This window comes from Fusarium odoratissimum, assembly GCF_000260195.1.
Source record: "Fusarium odoratissimum NRRL 54006 unplaced genomic scaffold supercont1.34, whole genome shotgun sequence".
Lineage (NCBI taxonomy): Eukaryota > Fungi > Ascomycota > Sordariomycetes > Hypocreales > Nectriaceae > Fusarium > Fusarium odoratissimum.
This window is the reverse complement of record NW_022158717.1, coordinates 185,167-202,864: the sequence shown is the minus strand read 5'-3', so window position 1 is coordinate 202,864 and position 17,698 is coordinate 185,167. Positions and strand designations below refer to the sequence as shown.

The 17,698-nt window shown below is 48.5% G+C and overlaps 5 protein-coding genes across 5 annotated transcripts; 1 reads left to right on the top strand and 4 right to left on the bottom strand.

Annotated features, from left to right (window-relative positions):
- Positions 1 to 739: 739 nt before the first annotated feature.
- Positions 740 to 2,211, top strand: FOIG_13594 (uncharacterized protein). The gene is made up of 2 exons (XM_031214752.1): positions 740 to 926; positions 1,000 to 2,211. Exons 1-2 carry the CDS (start codon positions 813 to 815, stop codon positions 2,125 to 2,127), a joined length of 1,242 nt encoding a protein of 413 aa, XP_031055549.1. The 5' UTR covers positions 740 to 812; the 3' UTR covers positions 2,128 to 2,211.
- A 1,292-nt stretch (positions 2,212 to 3,503) lies between these two features.
- On the bottom strand, positions 3,504 to 5,081 carry FOIG_13593 (uncharacterized protein; the record flags this gene model as incomplete). The annotated part of the gene is made up of 1 exon (XM_031214751.1): positions 3,504 to 5,081. The coding sequence occupies one exon, from the start codon at positions 5,079 to 5,081 to the stop codon at positions 3,504 to 3,506; it is 1,578 nt and encodes a 525-aa protein (XP_031055548.1).
- Positions 5,082 to 7,814: 2,733 nt separating this feature from the next.
- On the bottom strand, positions 7,815 to 8,257 carry FOIG_13592 (phosphatidylinositol phospholipase C, gamma-1; the record flags this gene model as incomplete). Its single annotated transcript, XM_031214750.1, has 2 exons — positions 7,815 to 8,069; positions 8,126 to 8,257. 2 exons carry the CDS (start codon positions 8,255 to 8,257, stop codon positions 7,815 to 7,817), a joined length of 387 nt encoding a protein of 128 aa, XP_031055547.1.
- Positions 8,258 to 10,733: 2,476 nt separating this feature from the next.
- On the bottom strand, positions 10,734 to 11,165 carry FOIG_13591 (uncharacterized protein; the record flags this gene model as incomplete). The annotated part of the gene is made up of 1 exon (XM_031214749.1): positions 10,734 to 11,165. One exon carries the CDS (start codon positions 11,163 to 11,165, stop codon positions 10,734 to 10,736), a length of 432 nt encoding a protein of 143 aa, XP_031055546.1.
- A 3,028-nt stretch (positions 11,166 to 14,193) lies between these two features.
- On the bottom strand, positions 14,194 to 16,374 carry FOIG_13590 (uncharacterized protein; the record flags this gene model as incomplete). Its single annotated transcript, XM_031214748.1, has 1 exon — positions 14,194 to 16,374. One exon carries the CDS (start codon positions 16,372 to 16,374, stop codon positions 14,194 to 14,196), a length of 2,181 nt encoding a protein of 726 aa, XP_031055545.1.
- Positions 16,375 to 17,698: the final 1,324 nt, after the last annotated feature.

Below are 17,698 nucleotides of genomic sequence, written 5' to 3'. Positions count from 1 at the left end.
CCCCCCCCGACTCCCGAGGCGCCAACCATCGCCAAACTCGTTCAGAGGTCCGCTCTGCACACGGCCCTTGCCAAGAATGAGCCCTGGCGAATTATCACCAACATCGACATCGGATCATCTGCCGACAGGCAAGAAACGCCTTGATAAAAAGTTAAAGACAGGCTGCAATAAATTGTAAAAAGCATCAAGTTAAGCCATGTTTTCCCCTCTCCCCCTTTTTACTAGGGTTCCCTGATACATTGGGTTAATCTTGACATAATCGTACATCAAATTCTGATTGACTTCTCCATAAAAGATAGACGGAGAATTCCGAGGGTGGACTACCTAATTTATGTATGTTATGTCGGTAAAGGCGCCGGGCGCGATATAAAGATTCTAACTTCTAGGAAGCACTTGAACATTACATAGGCTGCCAGTGATGCTTCCTGCTTCGGAACTAATAATGCAGAACTATATGTCCTAGGTTGATAGATAGATCTGCAACGGTAAATAAGAAACGTTGTTGGTGATAAAATCTTAATGTCGATGGCACCAGTCAGGCGAGGTTAACCCAAACCCAAAGCTAGCGACCTGTAGGCAATCGCGATGATCGACCCTTGCCGACCTTTGATTGGCTTTTATTTCTCATACGCGTTTAGGTCCGCGTATATCGTAAAGCTCCGTGAACTCCACTTTATTGCGTTTCCGACTAAGAGGGAGATCGAGCCTCTTTCCTCGTTCAATTCTCTGTCTGGCAACAAACCACGCTCTTTAAACCTCGTTTAGCAGAAACACTAACCTTTACTCTTCGCACCCCTCGACCCTTGCCAAGCATGGGCTTTGACAAATCACCAACAGAGACATCGGATCATCTGACAATCCGCAAGAAACGACTACATAAGAAGTCAAAGACAGGTTGCAATGATTGCAGGAAGCGGCGGGTTAAGGCATGTTTCCCTAAACTCCTTTTACTGGGATTCCCTGATACGGTGAGACCAACCTTCTGATTTCTCCTCGTAGTGTGATGAGAAAATACCAGCTTGCACAGCTTGTGTTCGACGTGGCGATGTATGCGTTTATCCGTCCACGGGAAGCAGCCATTCCACGCCCGCTTCGGCTCAGCAGACCGATGAGGCAGCACTCGCTGCTTCGCTGTCGGTACCAAGGATCGTCGAGGGCCATGAACAATCAGCATCATCAGCGACAACCTTTACGCCTGATGATCTTGCCTTGCTACACTACTGGACCTATTCGGCAAGCTTGGATATTGTCAAGTCCCCTACCGGAGACCGTTATTGGCAAAAGACGTTTCCAAAGATTGGATTCCAACACGCCTTCGTCATGCACGGAATCCTAAGCCTGGCAGCCCTGCATCTCGCGTATAGACACCCTGCTGACAAACCGCGGCTTGTCTGCATCGCCGCATATCATCATAACATAGCACTACGGGGATTCCAGCAGGGCATAAATCAAATGAACGATGACAACAGCGACGCGTTATTTGTTTTCTCGTCATTGAATATCGTGTATGTATTGGCTTTCTTTGGGCCTCTCAGCGATAACTCTTCTGCGGACCGCAAGTCCCGCATCCTCGGAGATGGATGGATACCAGCGATACGGAGCGTCGATGCAGTACTGCATCCTGCATACGAGAGGGTCTGCCGAGGACCTTTGGATGACTTGACACGGATCGGCAATTGGAATAAGCTTGATCCGGACAAGCAATCAGTTGTTCATGACGACCATTTCCGCAGCGTACAGCTAGTCTGGGAGGGCAGTAAAGATGCACGTATCTACGACGAGGCACTCTACCTGCTCCGGAAATCCAATGCCTACATGAAGCAATTTGAGACTATGACCAGTGAGGCTAGAGCTGAATGGGGATATAACCAGGATTGGTCTGCACCATACATCTGGTTGCACGCGACTTCCAACGAGTATCTTGAGATGCTACAACAGCGACAGGCCCCTGCCCTACTCATTTTTGCTTACTTCGGTGCCTTGACCTATGCTTTGGACGGTTTCTGGTTTATGGAAGGTTGGGGGCGAAGCATAGTAGCTATTGCCGATGAACTACTAGGAGAATACTATGACCGATGGATGAAGTGGCCTAAAGACATTATAAGTATAAAAGATTGTATAATATAAATAAAATAAAAGATTATATCTTATATTTTATTACGTTTACTTAATATAATAATACCTATAATACACTAAATTAAGCATAAAAGGAGGTTTTGATTAAACTTTATATTTTTTAAGTTATTAATTAAAGCAAGCCCCTTTTATAAATAGCCTGCCTCAACTTGAGATAGGGGAGATAGTGCTCAGAGAATAACAGTCTGTCTTATATAGCCCGCGATTTTCCCGACACTTTGCTAAAGAGCCGGGCTGCAAGGAGGCCATAGCGGCAGAAATGACGTTAAGCAGCTCCTAGTATATCATTGTTCTATTCCCGAATAATTTTGCTCAGTGTTTAACCTATACATATAGCTTTTGCACCAGGCGCAGAAGATTTCTTAAGATCCCTAAACTCAGATCTGAGACAAGCCCAAAACCTGGTGCCTATTTAACCTTATCCTCGAAATACTGTTCTAACAGGCTATTATCTGACTTAGATTTATACAAGGGTATTCCAGAACTACTTATCTCTATATAGCACTTATAATAGTTAAAGTACTAGCTAATTCCTTTACTTAGGCTAAATCATAACAACTCACCTACATACTCTTTATATTTTAATAAAGCATATATCCTTATTAAGATCTACCAGTCTAACCCTTTCAGGCCACTAGGCATAATATATCATATTATATTATATTACACGGTTTCCGATATTACTTACACTGTACCATATAAGGATGACATACATGCCACACGATATCAAATATTATTATGTCTTATTTACACTCAGACTATTTACTTCACTGATTGCCTCTTGCCGTGTTTGGCGATTGAGATTTAGATAATCTATAGCAGTCCAGCCATGGTTTGTGACTCTCTGTTTAAATAAGATGGCCTTGGCAATAGCTTCTCAATATATTCTCAACTCATATATTCCAAATCAATCTGTCGACATATTGACCAACTTTTCACCTAGCTTAAGGCTCTTGGTTTTGCTGAAGAATAGCATGCAAGCACGATACAAGACTGTTGACCCCTGACCCCCCGCCATATATCCACCGGCTAGGGCAACACCGTTTCCCTTGCTTGACCACCGCTGCCACTTTTTTTTGGTTTTATTCTCCTTCCCCCTTTCCCTTGCCTAGAATCTGCCCCGCTACAGTACTCCTCGCGTTGGTAATTAAAGACATGTTCATTGTTCTCGACCGCAAATTCCGGTTCTGATTCACTTTGCTTGCCGTTATCTCGTATCTCTCTCTCCCACTCTGCAACGGCTGTCTCCGGGAATGAGTACCGACTGAAGGAGTGACAACGTCATACCACAGGGGTAGCGATTAAACATGAGAAAAAGTCGGTAAATTCATTCAACCTGAAATGTGCGGTATTTGCTCTTCTGCAACTTATTTCGCAACACCCACGTAGGCGAAGCAATGTTTAAAAGTCTCTGTCTCCATAGCGAACAGGCCTCCGTGGTCAAGAAGGGAAGCTGGGTGCCACAAGTTGGGCTCGAGGCGCTCAAGAAGCCCTGGGTAGCTGTTCAATCCGATCGGCTCGCTAACACCCCATGGGTTGCGGAGAACAAAGTATTGCTTGTCACCAAGGATAGTGTAGCCGAGGATAGAATAGGCATGGTTAGCAACGACGTTACTGCCTCTGTACATATTGCCAGTGGCGTAGGTCCAGGCAGTCATAGGGTTAATGGTCTTGAAGTTGACGCAATTGGAGCGGACCAACCCCAACATGTCGTTGGCTGAATGGTTATCGGTCCTGTAGTAGTGGGGTTCCCGGTCATTGATCTGTGCCATGGCCTTCACAGGGTCGCCGCAATGTGTCTGGGTGATGTCGGGCTGCTCCGATGAGCTACCGGTGATCCATTTGGTAAACGCCTTCTCATACAAGGATGGCCATATGTCAGCTCCGTCGCTGGAGCGACAGTACATGGGCTCGTTGTTGGAGTTGTTGATGGGGATTTGATAATTAACCTCCACCGTCTCAGTCTTGCCGTTATTGTTGCCGCCCTTGTCATGGAACTTGACGGCGAGGCGTTTCTTCTCATCCTTGTCGTGGTGGACTCGAGTAGCGCGGTTGATGATAACAGGGTCGGACCAGAAGACCGAAAACAAGGCGGCAATCAGCCAGCTGTTACTGGCACAACCCTGCGTGGGATCATCAAAGTAGCGCATGATTTGTCTTTTCTCTCCAATCTCAAACATGGTAAGATCGCCAATGAGACGCTTGTTGACGCTCTGGAAGAAATAGTCGTACATATCGCGCCACGAGCTATTGGGTGGTGTCCAGTGACCCTTTTGCATTCTGAATGGACTGACTAGCTCGTTGATGGACATTGTCACCTCACAGTTGGAAACCGTCTTTCCCAGGGAGTGAGCGTGGACCACCAGGTGCAGCTTGCCATTCTGCATGCGAGCCACTTCAACCTTCGTCTTACCCAGATCCTTCAGCCCGATCTTCTCAAGGTCGTCCAGCTGCTCAACCCCTGATAGATCAGGAGTCATGAGGTCTCGCTCCTTCAGGATTCTCATGTCTTTCTCAGACAACCTCTCTGCCTTCCTCTCCTTCTCATTGAGCTTTAGCCCAGTGAAAAGCACTGAGCCATGCTTCATATCGAACAGCTCGTGGTAATCCGTCTGCAGGACGTTGGATATGATTCTTGCTGAGTTTATCGAAAGCTTGTCAATATTCCGGCCGAGGAGGGCTTCCACGAGTGAGTACGGATTGGCAGCACCGACATTGACATCCTTGGGAGGCGAATCGGGACGCATGTTCTCCTCCCTGGAGAGTCTAGTCTCAAATTTCATATCAAGATCATCGTAGCCCGACTGGAGGCTGTCGGAGCCAACAGAAGCAGGCCTGTTAACCTTCTGGCCAATAAGGGCTTCGACTAAGGCATACCGGTCGATAGAAATGACATTGGAGCCCTGGGATGTAGAATCAGGGACAAGAAACTGGATGTCACCCATGTTGCTTGACGATAAAAAGAGTAATATAAGATGATTGGAGTCTTGAGGAAAATAGCAAGTAGCCAGGCGAAGAACACGTTACTGTGTGTCGTGAACAAGACTCCAACAAGTGCCATTGCAAAGGGTTTTATACCTTTCATCCACACACTACTTGCAATGCTACTTTGTTTTCGGCGGTTCTCGCGCTTCTGGGGATGATTCACGACTGCGTCAACATCAAACCTAAACCTGCACACTTTTACCACTGTCGTCAAGTTCCGTAACGCTCTCGTATCATCGACTGCAGATGCCCTTTGCAGCAAAACCTTATGTCGTGGCATACATTTCCGTCCAGACAGTAAACGTTGCCTATGCTAAAGTCAGGGCTTAAGTGTGTTACCTTGAGAACAATGTCATCATTACGACGTGTGTTTACACAAGATCAAGCCATTCTGTCAATGTTGACGCAGAGTTGTTGCTAGATGAAGGCTTCATAGTCTAAAAAGAATTCGTAGCATATCTGGCGGGTAGCAGCGGATATTTGCTCCCAACAAATTCGGATCTGCATTTGCGAAGCTTATTGCAGGGTATCATTAGAAAACTATAATTTCAGACAGAAGCTGAATTAAGTGGCGCAGTTTCAAAGTACGCATTGGTCCTGACCCAATTAGGCCCTGGAGCGACAGATGTCTGACGTGCTTTTACCCTTCAGAACCTAAGGGGACGTTAAGAAGTTGGTCATTCAAGAAATGATAAAGGGTACTTTGTATAAATTGGCTTCTTTGCGTAAAGCCCAGGCGAGATAGCTAAGGCAAAGTATGAGATCCCTCACTAGATTATTGGAATGTGGGTTGTGGTAGGGCCGTTATTATTGGAGGCAATGGAAATACCATGTGCCAATGATAGGGTTTTTTCTCTCGCGGCCCGAGCGAGCGCCATGGCGCTTTTGGCTTTGCATTGAGGCGTGACAAATACGTCCGTAAGGAGTGACGCAGAACAGCATCAGTGCTGTTACAAGGATTGTTTACTCCGCATTCAATGCCTTTCAGGGCACGATAAAAGTCGGCTAGTTGCATCAAGTGGATACTGAACTCCCCAGAAAACACATTCAAACCATGCAATGGCTAGATGGACAGATAGGGCTCGTTGGCCTGGAGCAACTTCTTCCTAATAGAGCCCTATCCTCCTTCATACAGATAGAATTTCCAGGGACGTCAAATGGCAATTTCACGGGCATAAGGGAGGACGCTGATCCCCAGAAAGCTCATCAAGGACTAAGCCATATTTAGCCATACCATCATGGTGTCGTAATGAGACATTCATTGAGAGCGACATGTTGACAAGTGGATTTGATCCCTGCTTTCTCGCTACTGCAGTAATTGTAGTTTACCATGTCCTGGAACTGAAGTCTATCCCTTCAATTGTGGAAAGCCTCTGGGAGGGTCACTATGGGGTGACTTCCCACCTAACGTATCTTGCAATGGAAGTCCTCACGGCCTCACAAGTTACGGATTAAAGACTTTACGTTACTTTATTCTCTCGCTAATTGCCACACCGATATAGTTACTCACGTATAATTGAAGTACGTGGGGCAATATCGAGCGCTATACCTAATAAAGGCTCGCCACAATGAGAGGGATAAGGCATCATTTGTTGGTTACATGATTCCTCCGTATACTTCCGTCGGTATCTCCTTCAAACCCTTACAAGGGTATCGTCCTTGGTTTTGTGTTTTACCCCTTGCCCTATGACTGTCCTGCGAGGCTCGTGCGGTTTGCAGCAAGCCAGCATGGGGTCAGTTTCTCCAATTGTTCAGTATCCTAGCTTCAACGGCAGAGGAAAACTCTAGCTGTCAGTGGCGCACGAGGGTCTGTTTTGTGAGTAGTCAGAGGCCATTGGATTAATGACTGGAACCATGATATCTGTCTCCTCGTCATCTTGCTTCAGCTCAAAAGCGTCCTGCTGCGGGCGAACGTCACCGTCGCTTTGAGCGCATTTATGTTAGTATCCAATTTTATATCCTCTGGAAGTTTCACAAAGCCGAGCCTTGCGGTTTGTGGCTACGTAAATACCTGGAGGGTGGAAACTGCTTAAATATTAGAGGTTTTATGGGAAAAGAACCTCTTCATCATGTAGTGGTGACGGACTACAACAGAGATTATAAGGTGAGTGCGTTAGTAGAAGCGGGAGCAGATGTAGCCATAAAAGATTTCATGGGGCGTCCACTCGTCGATCTTGCAAGAGACACGAATGAACACATATTCATATTTCTGTTAAAGACTTGGCAAAGATCGGTTGTGGCAGAGCAGTAGAATCAGGATAGGAAATAGAGTTAATTGTCCTCGTAAATCCCAAGAGGAGGAAATTAGAGAGAAAGAATACATAAGCTGGCCCAGCCGTCTTGGCACTGGTTTGCCAGTATCTATATGCTGGTAAAGGGAGCGCGCTTAAGTAGGTGCTCGAGCACTTGTTCAGTGCTAGCACGGCAGTCTTAGCATGAATAACGAATCGAGTCTGGTATCAAGGTGTTGTTTCCCAAGGCAAGATAGAACGAACAAGCCAAAAGACGGCCAGTTCGGGAAAGAAAAACTACATCCAGAGGAGAAACATAGTATCCAGGTCAAGCCGCAAAAACATATCATGGATAACTATCAAAGCTGATCTTCTCTGTGCTGGGCTTTTCCATCGTGCTTCTGGGGCGGGTGCTGATTCAGCTAAAGGCCTTTCCGCCCAGGCCCTTGATCCTGCTACTATCTAGGGCGCGGCAGGTGCGTCGATCATCATCTTAATCGAATCAACCTTGATCTTATAGAAGAGCTTTGAAAAAAGGTACTGGTCACCAGTATTGTTGAGAAGAGGTAAGGTGCGGTAGCCTTGCTTGAGGTTGCTAAGCTTAGCAGTGTAGGTGGCCACTGCCGGTCTGTTATTGTAGTTCTTGCTATCGTTAGAGAGCTTGATAGACCATCGGATAAAGACCAGACCGGGTTCATCGCCTTGTTGGCGGGGAGGCTGGCCGGTCATATAAGCCGTTGTGCCGAGATGACATCGATGGTTAATGAAACAACACTGCGCTCCTTCTTGCCCCCAGGAAGTTCGGGTTCGTATGGGAGCACTTGGATGACCCGTAGCACCGCAGGTTTAAGCACGTAGCCCGAGAAGTCCTGGCCACCGTCAAGCGTGGCGCAGTTAATCTGCATACCTAAGTCGAAGGTCTGCCGTTGAGCGCAACCATCTGGATTCCGCGGCGCCAGTACAGAAGCTTGATCGCTGCAAGAAGTTCCCTTTGTTACTCCTTCTTCCTCTGTTCCTCGCTTTATTCCTTAGCTTTAGTATACTTGCTGTAGCTGACTAGCTAGGGTGTTGGCAATAGCTTCAATTTTGAACAACCGCTAGCCACTGGCGTAATGGACTGCCTCAATAATTCATCCACTACACCCATTCCACTCTCCGATAGCTTCAAATGGATCCACTACACTGGCGGGTGCCGTAGTTTAAGGTCCATCCACTCTACTGGGACGGCCAGTGGAGTGGATAGATGGATTGATTTGCAACCCTGACAGGGGCGTAGACCAGCCACCGTACCACCTCCATACTGCCTCCGTCCGAAGAGACGTCGCTCAGCGGCACTCCGAGATGCCTGCACATCGGATATGAATTGTCGCGACCTCTTCTTCATATACAGGTGACCAACATGTCCTCAAAGGATTAGAATGACAGGTCGTCCGCTTAGCACTACGCAGCAGTTGCTGCTTTCTTGGCTTCCCCACCTGGTTCTTAGATATGCTGCGCGATAACCCTTTGCGCCCCCTTTAAGATATAACCGACGTTCTCCTACTCTTCCCTTCCTCGCTATCAAGCTTTTGGAGTGATCAATGGCCCCAACAGCTGTATTTTAGTAAACCAATAATATAAGGGCAGACAGCAATGGTCCTCTATGAGGACAGAAAGGGGGACCCTGACTTTAAACTCCCATACTTGGGAAAGATATAGTCACAATAGCCAGCACTGATGTTTCAGGGAACGAAATATTTCTAAGTTTTACCAATTTTAACATCGTTTAACTGCGACATTGAATCAACTGGCCCCTGCTGATTAGACTATCCTCAATATCGTCCTCAGCTGCAGTCTGGAATATAAATCCTTCGAATGGTTGTTTCCAATGCATCCAAAGAATCTAGGCGAAGGTAGACGCCGTAAATTGTCCAAGTAAACTCGCAGCTGACTCGATATCTGGTTCTTCTCGGATGTAGCTAAACGGCGAAACGGGATCTAGACGACATCAAGCCCCTCACCCAAAATATTTTCCATAATGAAGTACTTGGGGTGGCGTATCTATCATTATCAATCATTATAAGAGCAATAAAATAAAATGGCTGCTGGTTAAGCAAGACCATAATGATACTGATCATTGAGGGGGAAGGAATGAAATGATAATGATTGAAATGATTCGATAAACGGAGTATCCCGGGGGACCTCAGATACCCTATACTATACAGCATGAACTGCTTCTTCCGCCACTAGTCCCTTTAGTAGTCCGTCCTAATCATCCAACAAGCCTATCTTTAACTAGGATCTCACTATTTTGCGTTATTGCAATCGGTTTCCGGCTGCAGACGACGGCGTTTCGCCGATACTGTGTGAGCACCTTCTCGCATTTGCTTTGGAGGCACAGAGAGGATGTCTGTGACAATCAGCTTAAGGCGTTGGTATTCATACCTCTTATTGAACTGGTATAAGAACGACTCACAGACCTTCTCCAGGGGATTGGTGAGGCGTAGGCAGGGTAATATCTGCCACTTCAATCGAAACGACCCTAAATCGGTTATTTAGATATCGCAGCAACAGTGGAGTGACGAAATTGAGGCTTGGCAGAAACGAGTAGATAGCCGTAGTCCTGGTCTCGGAGTACTAATACCTTAGTAGGGTTTGTTTTTCCGGAATCCTAGGTACTTATATCTAGCAGGGATGTACCCGCCTATTCATTTCATTTTCGTCCTTCTAATGCAATGATCGTTATGTCAGGCAGGGCATCAGTAAATTGATTGCAGTGATTATTATCGATCATTTGCCATTAAGCCAATCAGTATTAATAAATGATGCGCTAGCCTAGATGTACTTGATACTTGGTCCCTCAGCATTCGCTTCAAGACTAGAGTGCGAACACCTCTGGTAAGGAAGCTGTGCCTGTTTCCCCGGAAAAAGCGCACATTCTCGCTGTCTATAAGGTTGACGTCTAGTCCGTACTTAATAAGCAGTAGTTGATAAAACGAACGATGCGCTGACCCCTATGCTCTTGAAGAACCTCTCCATTGGAAGGGGCATACTCATACCTATCTCACCCCATAATCAACGCCACGACGGAGAATGTAAAGAAGAACTGCAGTATGAAAATGAGGAATGGGATGTAATTAAAAGGTAATAAACGTTTCTATAATATAGAGTAATTACTCCTTGCTGCTGCTGTATCTCCTTCTACACGATTCCGTTGCCAGTGTGGTTGCTTAGAACACAATCTTTGGCATTTTTCTCGGGATAAATATGATCCTGCCCATAGGTTAGACTGGGAAGGCGTAAGGGGAGATGGTCGTACTCCTCATGCCAAAAGCGCAAGCTAGAGACGAGAGCTGAACGAGGCGCGGATCTCATCCTCTCGTCCCCCCAGGGCGCCTAGAGTCAGCCCTCACCACGGCCACTGAAGGCTCTGGACACGATTTCCTCGGAGGATCCTTTTTTAAGGTGCCCGGCCTGGTCTTTCTTATTATCCCGGTAATTCTTGAGGGCGGAGTGTATAGTCTGGAAGAGCTGAGACATCTGACGGGTCTGCTCATCTATCCGTTGACGATGTTGAGAATTCAGTTTCTGGAGCATCTCGATTTTGTTTTCTTTCTCAACCATGGAGCGCCGCAGTGCATCATTCTCCCTGTGCAGCTTGAGAATCTCTTGTTTGAGGGACGTAAGGATGCCACCTCCTGGCTGGGCCTGCTGACTGATATGGCCGAGTGGGTGCCTTTGAGAGGGCGGTTGGAATGGGGCGACTACTGTCCGGCGAGAAACATGGTCCTGAGGGGACTGAGGAGGTAAGGATGGTAGCTGCTTCTCGTACATGGCAAGGAAGAATGTTGTATAGGTAACTAAGTTCGTTTGAGTTTGGAAGGCCACACTTTATACGAAGACGTAATCAAGTGGCGGCTACGACGCTGATATCTACATTGTCAAGCACCAAAACTATCGGCACCATTGCTACAACTCCATTGACGACCCTTCATTTCTAACTCCTGCTGCTGAGCTGCCCCTTTTAACTTTGCTTTTGTCTGATGGTTGATAGCCCTCAGATAAAACACTAGCTGAACGCTAGTGCGGGCTAGCCGCATCAGGCCTCTCTAGTTTTTAGTTGCACGCGGCCCGGTAAGATTCGTTATCTGCGAACGATTCTGTCGCAGGTACTGATGGGCCATGAGAATGAAATGAGCGCTCAATTTTCTATCTAAAGTAGTGACGAGAGTCGGGCTTTTATACCTGTGTTCAGCCTGCCGATCTCATAGGCAGCAGGCTGTTGCCTGATGCTAGTTGTGGTGTAGCATTCACGCTGACCGTGAAGCTATTCACGATGGTTGTGATCCTTGCTCCTGACAGATTCCTCCTTGTGACGCCAGCCGCTTGTCTGCTGCTCCTCGTCCAGCCTTCAGCTCTCACCGCCCTCATCCAGCGGCCTTTTTTGCTTGCCACTGTATTATCAGCTGCTGCAGCAGCAGCAGTAGTATTAGTAATATTCACAATACATGGGCCTTCGACTGCAGGTATACTATCCAAGGTTCTGAATACAGGGGGAAACTGTGCGCGTAACCCTGGATGAAAAACCTGTACTCCAACGCCTTCCCGCTGCTCGCGATACCTTCAGATACCCAGCTTAGCCTCTCCACCAAGCGCCGATTGCCGTGGGTAGACCGTATGAGTCGCCATTTAGCTCTCTTTCCTTCTCCTCAATTTCGCATTTACCAACTAGCAGCACCGCCAGCCAGTACGTATGCTGCATGATCGACACGATCATGATGCTTGGGGTGTCAACTTTTACCGCAGTGACCCCATCACACTTGGTTCTGGTCAACCAATCATGCTTTGGGACTGACAGAGGCCCTTGGGTAGGGGCCAGTGTGATTTTACCTCGCGTGGGCCGACGACATGAGCTAAACTTTTGTGCTAATTTAAATACGTACGCCGAGTACACACTGTGGAGGGAACTTAGTCATGCCGTGAGGTTCTAGGTTTGTAATCTGCGCGCGATCATTAGTTTCGTATGTCCTCCTATCCTTCACCATGACCATGTAAAACGATAAACATGGTCCAAAATCAAGCCACTGGTGGTATCACGAAGGCAACGAGTAGAGAGAACAATCAGAAGGTGATGATTGGATTGACCACATGTCTGATGTAAGCTCTTGCTTCCTGTCACTAATCCAAGAGCGGACGTAGCGAATGAGGAGCTCGTGGTCCTCAATACATCCAGAACCCATTGGGGCGCGCTACCTCATGTTTAGTTTTTGTAGGGCCCACACGACATCTGTCATGCACCTGGTCTCATTGGTCCGGAATCGTTACTCTGTCCCTCTGACGATGGTTGGGCAACACCTTCGTTGCAAAATCAACCCATTGTAGTATCAGAGCCTCGCTGTCTCTTGGTCTTGATCAAAGCAGAAGGCGTTCTAAGTCGGTTCAAGCTGCTGCCGGCTTGCGATATTGGCGGTTGCCAGTTATAAAAGGTTATCAATGAACTTGGTTAAGACTCTTATTAGGATGATCAGACCTGCTGTATTTGTGGATATAATGCTATGGCCGGGGCTGCTGCTTAGGTAGGCCGCGATATATCCCTTTGGCGTTTTGGATGAGCATATTGGGGAGACGGAATCTGGGGGTAATAAGCCTGCGACCCAGCCATTTGTGGGCGCACGCCTCCGCTACCGATGCAGACGAAGATCAGAGGAATCATAGCAGGCAGGATACCGCCTTATAGAGATATAGACGGCATGCCTATCTAAACCCTCCTCTGCTCGAAGCGCAGACTCTCCTGCTTAATCCTCTCCTCTTCTAGTCTTCTCTTATCCTCCTTGACCTTGGCTTACAGCCAATTCCTTATATATTGCTAAGGCGTGCTAGAGAGCTGTGGCCAGGAATCTCTCTGCTGATGACTCTGAGTTAATGGAGGTGGCGGCAGACGTAGAGGAGGCGCATGATGCACAGGCGGAGAAATGGCAGTTGGAGGCTGCTGGAGAGGTAGAGTCATAGTTGCCGGAAGAGGCAGGCCACATTGAGGAGCCGGCATGGATGGGTTGGCGGGCTGTGGCCTAGATGAATGGCCGGCAACGGCTTATTGGTAAACTCTTTGATCAGGAAACCCCCTCATAACCCTTATTTTGGTATCTAGTTGACCTTAAATCATCGGATATGGAGTATATTGAAAAGAAGCAACAGTCTAGGGGAGTAAATCAGTTCAGAGCGCGGGGCTACGGGATGCAGCTCCTATATCGGGCGCTCCTGGTATTATTGGTTCGGATGGAAATGAGATAGTGATATTGAGGAATATCTGCTAGCGGTGTCACGGGGATGTAACACGCTTTTTGCTCTCCGCAAGCAGCCAAACAAACGAAACGAGCTATCAAGTCATATTACAATCCCACATTCCATGACTTTTATACTATTTAATTGACGCTCTGGCCTTGCGGCCTCTGCTTCGACTTCTCTGCCTTCTGCTATAACCCCCCGGCCTCTTCTCCTTCTTTCCCGCTCCCCGCCCTTCTCTCTTAGGATGCTCCACTTATACTCTGGGAAGTTACATCTAACAGAAGACGGTGGTATTAGTGTTATAAGAATACAATGATCAATCAGAATTAACCAGTTCCGGCCCGCACCTAATATAAATATAACGGTAGAGGCAAAAGTAAAATAGATATAAGAAGGGTTAGGTCGAGAGTGTGTGAAGGAGTGCTGTGCTTGTATGTGCTATTATTGGGGGTTTTATTTGGTGGCTCGTCAAAAGTCCGTGCAAAAAGTCGAGGCTGCGGCTTATTTACTCTCCTGAACGGTCACCGAGATTCAGTGAGCTCATATCCGACGACATTGAGGTAATTGCAAGCTGAAGTTAGCTTCTCACACCTGTAGGGGGGTTCCACGGGCCTGGGACGCTTGGAGGCAGTGGTGCTCCGAAGTTGGAGTTTGGGTTGCAGGCGATTTTGGGCGAACGGTCAGGACTCCAGGGCTTTGAGCTAAGGGTAGGGTCCCCGGCTTCATTGATGCTCTCCGGGATGCTACTGGAGTAACCCGACGATGACGTCCTCGAAAGGGTGCGTTCAAGCTTGCCAACTACTCCATCCTTGAATGAAATCTTGCAGCACTCGGCCACAACACTGCTACCGGAATTGACCCGATTTATCTCGGGGCAGAAGTCAAGGATCAGCAATGATAGAGTTGACGAGTGCTGCGTGGCCCTCGCGCTACGATGGTGCGTGGCCTCAGAGTAGCGGGAGCTCAGTTCGGACCCAGCGGTTGTCCTCTTGGATCCACCGAAGCCAAGGATCTGCAATGCGCTGCCACCGGACCAGTATTGGTTCCAGCCAGAGCTCCTCCGCATGTCGTCCTGGGCTTCCATGGGCCCTGCACGGGGTCGGTGCTCTGCGACGGTTACGTCGAAACCAACGCTCCTGATGTCGTAGCCCTGCAGTGCAGGATACGGCATCTCCTGCAGAATCGGACGGCTAATGGTGGCCTTGATCTGCTTATGCAAAGAGCTGCCGGAGCTTCGAGTCGTATCGTTGGTAGGCTTCCGGGTTACATTGGTCTTTTGCTTCCCGGTGCGATCTATCAAAGTAGCCATGGATGAGTAAGATTCCTGAGACAGCGTGGCGTTATGGCCACGGGTTTGACTGCGCGAGAGCAGCTGGCGTGAGCCGTTGCCAAAGTGCCTGGTGCTGCTAGCCTCCATGCCGTTTCTCTTGGCATTGCGTCGTCGCGCCAGGAGCAACAGCAGCAGACTAAGCAAGGCCAAGAATCCGAGGATCGATCCGAGTGTGATACCCAGGATGATGTTGGAGCTGAAACCGGAATCATCGTCACTGTTGCCAGCGGCCGCACCTGCCGTGGCCGAGAGGTTGGCCTCAGACATTGTCAGAGAAGCGGTTGAGCTACCTGTTGACAAGATAGTCGAGGTCGCAGAGGTCGATGAGATCTCCGAGTTTGAAGTTAACGGTCTCGTCTGGGTATAAGTTGACTTGGTCGACTTGGCCGAGCTAGCTGTTTTGGCAGTTGAGAAAGTCGAAGAGGTCAACGTGCTGTCGGACAATACCTTTTGATTCTCAGCATCGAATACCTGGTTGTCATCGACCCATGAGTTCTCGGTAGCATCGAAGATAACAAGAGGGTCTTCAGAATTCCCACCAGAGAAGATCACTTTGCCGTCTGCGCCTTGGGCAATGGCAAAATTCTGCCGCGTAGCGGTTGGTGCAAGCGTCGAGTTGTACTCTGGCCAATCATCCAGGGACAACTCGCGCTTATCATTTCCGACGGCGGCTGAGTTGGAAAGGGGCGCGCCATAAGCGTCCCGGAGAACGAATCGGCAGACCTGGTTGGGGGATTGTGAGAGATCAAAAGTGTAGAGGCTCTTGAAACCATCATCCCTTGGCATCACAATCACTTGAACGGAACTCGAGTCCTTCGGTAAGGGTTCTGTCAAGGTGGCTCCCGATTCCCTCCAGCCTGTAGTTGGGTTGAACAAGGCAATGGTGATATTTCTAGTGTTGTCGCCGACCAAGCCAGCATCGACATCAGACCAGTTGAGAAGAATAGGCTTGACGCCGGGGCTAGAACCAGGGCCATAGGAGTTAACACTATAGGGCTCGGATGCCTGGATGGTGAAGGTTTCACCCGAAGAGGCCGCGACTCCGTCACGGCTACCGGCGTAGATAAGGATGGCATCGCTGGCCTTGATGTACGTCGAGCCATGCCACAGGCGATCCTTCGTGATCAACTCGGAGGGGGTGATGGTAGTCCACTTGCCGGTCGAGTAGGTGTACCTTTGCAGCCCAGTGTAGCCATCCGAGCCGCTGGTTCCACCAACGACAAAGAGGCCAGCTTGAGCAGTATCATCAGGGGTCGCCCCAACACAAACGGCCCCCGAAACCTTCTCTCCCATCTCCAGCTTCTTCCATTTTGCACCTTCCTCTAAAGGCAGGGACAAGAAGGCCTCGGGCGTGAAGGAGTAAAGGATGTTCTCGTAGATGACGGAGCACGAGTCGTCCAGCGACGTCGGCGGCTTGGGCAAACTCATCGCAACAGAAGTTCCCAGAGAAATCAAGAAAGATCTCAAAAACTACATCAGTAGACTGATGAGGGCATGGCGATGATGGCTAGCAGTCAGGGGGGAGTTCGCGTTACGGATGATATTGCGTCGTACGACCATGGTCCAGTAGTGCTAATGTCGTCAGGATCGAAGATCGAGAATGGCAAGGGGGTACCATGGGGTGTTAAATGAAGGAGAAGCGAGATCAAAGAGGACGCTTTCTGAGCAGATGCAAACAAGGGGTAGGCAACACAGCGGCAAGCAAAAGATTCAGCTAGCTAAGTGCGGTAAGAACTAGACGGCTGACCGACAGGCAGCTGGCAGATAGCTGGCATTAAAGGAGGGATGTTCGCAGGAGGCATTGAACTACTTACATATAGCTATACCGACGTAGGCTTCCTTGCACGTGAACTCGCGTCCTCCTCCTTTCGAATATTTGGGATCATTAGGAAGGGAAGCCATCCATGTAAGTTGGCCACCCCAACCAGAGATCAACTTGAATCGACCGAATGACAGGACCTGCACCTGGTTGCTCTCGGCGAAGGAGGATCTGCGAGGAGCCAATTACTAAATCATTCCTCGGAATGCCTGCCCTTGGTGACCCACTAAGCCCAACCCAACCCCAAAAAGGGTAAAAAGCAAATAAAGAAAAAAGGAGGCGGCGGTCTCACCATCTGGAGCAGTGGGACCGTGGGGGGATCGGCATCAAGGGCACAGGGGATAGACGCTTGGGTCCTCAGCACATCCAAGTTCCAGACAAGAGTTGGCCCAAGCGCTCAGGTGACAGGGCGCTAGCGGAGCCGTTTCTTGACTCATTTAGCCAACGCCACCAACCTGGATAACGAGACTGTGTGTGTCTAGACATCAGCTACTGCAGGTCGTTGCAAAACTAATTCCGACAGGTTCATGGTTGGAGATGAGTGTCATCGTTCATATTGCGTGGAATGAACCCAGTGTGGAAGGTCATTCCTCCCCCAAACCCATGCCCCATGGTCCATCAGAACACGAATTAGTTGTATGTTCGCCTTGCTAGGCCTCTCTCTCTCTAATGCGAAACTATGGAATTGTCCGGTCGGTTTCTGTTGCAGAGAGCGCTCGTCAAGCCAATGAAGAGGTGTAGTCCAACATGACGGAACGCGCACACGGCGATAACAAAAACCATCTGGACGCCTATGTCATAGACTCATGGGAAACATGGAGCATGGGTTGCAGGTCTTTATCTAGAACAACATACTAAGCTGCCAGAACCCTTGACCCGAAGGGCTCCTTATCCGCTTGAGATACAACACATCAGCTCATATTCCATTAAAGC